Source organism: Pygoscelis adeliae, unplaced genomic scaffold, assembly GCF_000699105.1.
Source record: "Pygoscelis adeliae isolate BGI_AS28 unplaced genomic scaffold, ASM69910v1 Scaffold302, whole genome shotgun sequence".
NCBI classification, from domain to species: Eukaryota; Metazoa; Chordata; class Aves; order Sphenisciformes; family Spheniscidae; genus Pygoscelis; species Pygoscelis adeliae.
The window spans coordinates 1452300-1455946 of NW_008824372.1; the positions used below are offsets into that span (position 1 = coordinate 1452300).

General features: G+C 44.9%; 1 protein-coding gene across 1 annotated transcript in view; it reads left to right on the plus strand.

The window, feature by feature from the left end:
- LOC103913596 (cullin-associated NEDD8-dissociated protein 1-like) overlaps positions 1–3647 on the plus strand; it is a 22481-nt gene that overhangs the window by 14128 nt on the left and 4706 nt on the right. The window contains 3 exon segments of the mRNA XM_009320097.1: positions 1–155; positions 1515–1656; positions 2913–3646. The exon segment at positions 1–155 is cut by the window's left edge and continues 33 nt beyond it. Coding sequence (XP_009318372.1) covers positions 1–155; positions 1515–1656; positions 2913–3646 — 1031 coding nt within the window.

Below are 3647 nucleotides of genomic sequence, written 5' to 3' on the forward strand. Positions count from 1 at the left end.
TAAGCAGATTCAAAGAGAGGGAGGAGAATGTCAGAGCTGACATCTTCAGCGCTTATATCTCCTTGCTGAAGCAAACGCTACCCATCCAGAGCTGGCTGCATGCTTCAGATGCCTCTGGCAAAGATGACGTTCCCCTGACAATGCTTCAGAAGCAGGTGCGTGAGGAGATGGAGGGCTGGATTAAATCAGAAAGCAATGAAAAGTACGTACCATGCCACCGATGAATATGCCTAGTAGTTAAGCTTGAGAACATAGCTAGCTGAAGGAGCCCTTGGGCACGCAACCAGAGGGGACAAAATCCTGAGGGCTGACCGTTTACTGTTTGTCTCCCGCCATTCCCAGGGAGAGGGCGCTGAGCCAGTGCAGGAGCGCTGAGGTATAACCTGCACTGCCCCCCTCCGCTAGCCTCTGGCACGTGTTTGCAGACTGTGTATGAGACAGGTCAGCCTTCGGGTGAGGTGTCAGTCTGTTGCCTGACAGCTGCTGCTCAGGAAACGCATTGAGTACATCGTGGTAGAAGTGCACCAGAGCCAGCCACTGGAAGCTCAGTAAGGTTTGGATCTGGTCAGTAGGCGTATGAGAGCATGCAACTCGGTTCATTATGGGGAAACAGCCAGTGGCTTCCAGGGTAGCTTGCTGTGGTTGTGCACACAGTCTGCACATCACCGCTGATCAGACAAGCAATAGTGGGAGCGATTTTTCTGATGCTCTGCTTTAATTCAGAAATATGCTGGAGTAATTCCAGTGAGAATAATTTAGCCACACATGCTGATCGGGGCTCTGCCTAGCCCAGGATCCTTGCCAACGCTGTGGTCCACACATGCCATTTTAGAAGAAGACAAAAGAAACATTGGAAATAACCATGTTGTTATAGAGTAGCGTGACTGTGAGAGCAGCTTTTTCTGGCTGATGCTACTACTGACTGGTGAGTCCTTGAAGCAGAAGGGTTAAAACCCCTGCCAAAATGTAATTACATGACTGATTAATCATCTTATATGTATGAGATATTTATTTAAATAACTTGCACCTCAGCCCTGTGATCTGTTTTTTGATTTCACTGAAACAACGGCAGGGTATCCAAGTTGAAATATAGTGATGGGACTAGATCCTTAAACAGCAGACCAGGAAGGAATCATAAAACTGTGAGCTCTTTTAGCAGTGTGTCCTGGTCTGATCATTTTGTTGTGTTTCTTTAAGCTTCTGTGTTAGGGGATAACACCAACTTCAGGAAGGGCTGCTTGGCAGTCTGTAGAATATGGAAAAGAAGAATAAAGTCCCCTCCAGTCTTCTGTTCTTGTATCTTTTCTTCACATGCACTGTCTTGTAATCTATCCCAAGTCTGTTCTCCTCTGGTGAACAGGTGCACTGTTTCTTGCTGTATCCCTGTTAGTTCTCTTGCTGTACTGTTAGTGCCTCTAGCTCAGCTGAGCAAGCTGTTTTGGTAGCATAGCTCTGTGCCCTGGAAGCTGGGAGGACTGATGTGTTTCTTTCTGGTTTTCTTCTCCAAACCGCAGGTCCCCAACATCGTCAAGGCCTTGCACAAGCAGCTCAAGGAAAAGAGCATCAAATCAAGACAGGGTTGTTTCAGCCTCCTGACAGAACTGGCCAATGTTCTTCCCGGTTGCCTGGCAGATCACATCCCTGCACTAGTCCCTGGTAAACTTGTCTGTGGTCTGGGGGTGGAGGAGCAGGGTTGGCTCAATCCATTCCTAACATGTATGCTCCTTGCCTGCGTGTTCCAGTTTTATTCCTGTATATTATCTCTGCTCAGCATCAGGACATACACATCAAGTTCTGCTCCATGTTAATGTGCTAAACAGCTCCCAGATGAATCCTGGCTTCTGTCTACCACTGAAAGCCATGATAGGAATATCAAGTTCATTTCTACAGTTCCCTGAAGAGATGCTTTTAGGAGGGCCTGTTGCAGCCTCCTTTGAAACTAGCTGGAATTATGCTGTTAGCCCGCTGAGACATGAGTGACATTTTCTTTTACAAAATGTAGTGGCATTTTAAAAATTATTTGTATTGACTGATTATTTAATTTGCACCGCCACATTTTTCTCTGAGGTTTCCTGCCTATAGGTTCATGAAGCATCCCACACTGCTGAAAGGCTCACAATACTAAGGTCCTGCCTTTGCTTTTGGTGTGATTGTATAGTAAATATTAAAAAAAGTCTCCTGTGATTGTCTCTGGGCCTGATCCATGCACCTGCCTCTTATGAATTAATAGATTGGAAAAAAACATTCAAACCGAGAGTCAGGTAGGACTTCAGGGGTGGCAAGCAGTATTGTTGTAAATGTGTCTCATTAAGTCTTCTGGGAAACATAAATATGTGCCACAGAAATTGGACTTGGAAGTACCTCCCTTCTACAAAGGCAGTCCATCTTTAATGGTCCACAGTTATGTTCCAAACAATACTAACAGAAGTTGTAAAACTAGATAAACATAAGAGCCCCTGCTGCTTTTTTTTTTTTTTTTTTTTTAAAGACGTTCCACAGAAGTATGAAGGAAAAACTCATGAAGAGGCACTCCTGCTGCCTGGAGTGCCTGTTGTTGAGACGAGGCTTTCCCAGTCTTAATTTCATGCCATTTTGTCATATTTATTTGCGCTTGACTAACCATCCCTTCTCGTCTCAGCCCAGGATGACTTTTTGAATTAACTTTTTAAAAAGTTTTCGTAGCCAGCTATCCAGGACTGCTACAAAGAACAGTTATGTCTGAATTGCCGCTTCCGGGAAAGCAGAAAGACAGCAAGGAGAGTAGCTCTCTTTAATGGCATGTGTCTTTTGGGTGGGGAGAGGAAAGAAAGAAAACAGATTCCGATTGTGTCCAGTTTTTGAGGGGGTAAGTAGGTTTGATAAAAACCACTTGATGAAATAAGACAGCAGTCATTCTTGTCTCTTCTGCACAGGTATTGTTTTCTCCTTGGCCGATAAATCCAGCTCCTCCAATATGAGGATTGATACACTGTCTTTCCTTCATGTTCTTCTTTGCAACCACCAGCCAGAGGTATTTCATCCTCATATCAAAAGCCTGCTACCTCCTGTCGTGACCTGTATTGGAGACCCCTTTTATAAGATCACTTCAGAAGCTCTGCTGGTTACTCAGCAACTTGTGAAAGTTATCAGGCCTTTGGACAAATCTTGCACTTTTGATGCCAAGCCCTATGTGAAGGACCTTTTCTCTGGTACTCTGAAGCGACTGAAGGCAGCTGACATTGACCAGGAGGTGAAAGAGCGTGCTATCTCCTGCATGGGACAAATCATTTGCAATCTGGGAGACCATTTAAGCACTGATCTCCAGCCAACCTTGAAGATATTTCTGGAGAGGCTCAAAAATGAAATCACCAGATTGACAACAGTCAAAGCGTTAACCTTAATTGCTAGTTCTCCACTTAAAATAAATTTGAGACCCATTCTAGGGGAAGGTTTCCCCATTCTAGCTTCCTTCTTGAGAAAGAATCAACGTGCCTTGAAACTGAGCACTCTGACTGCTCTGGACATCCTGGTGAAGAACTACAGTGACAGCCTCCAGCCTGCCATGATAGAGTCTGTCCTAACGGAGCTCCCCGCTTTAATTACTGAGAATGACATGCATGTTTCCCAGGTGGCTATCATGTTCCTTACTACGTTAGCTAAGGTTTATC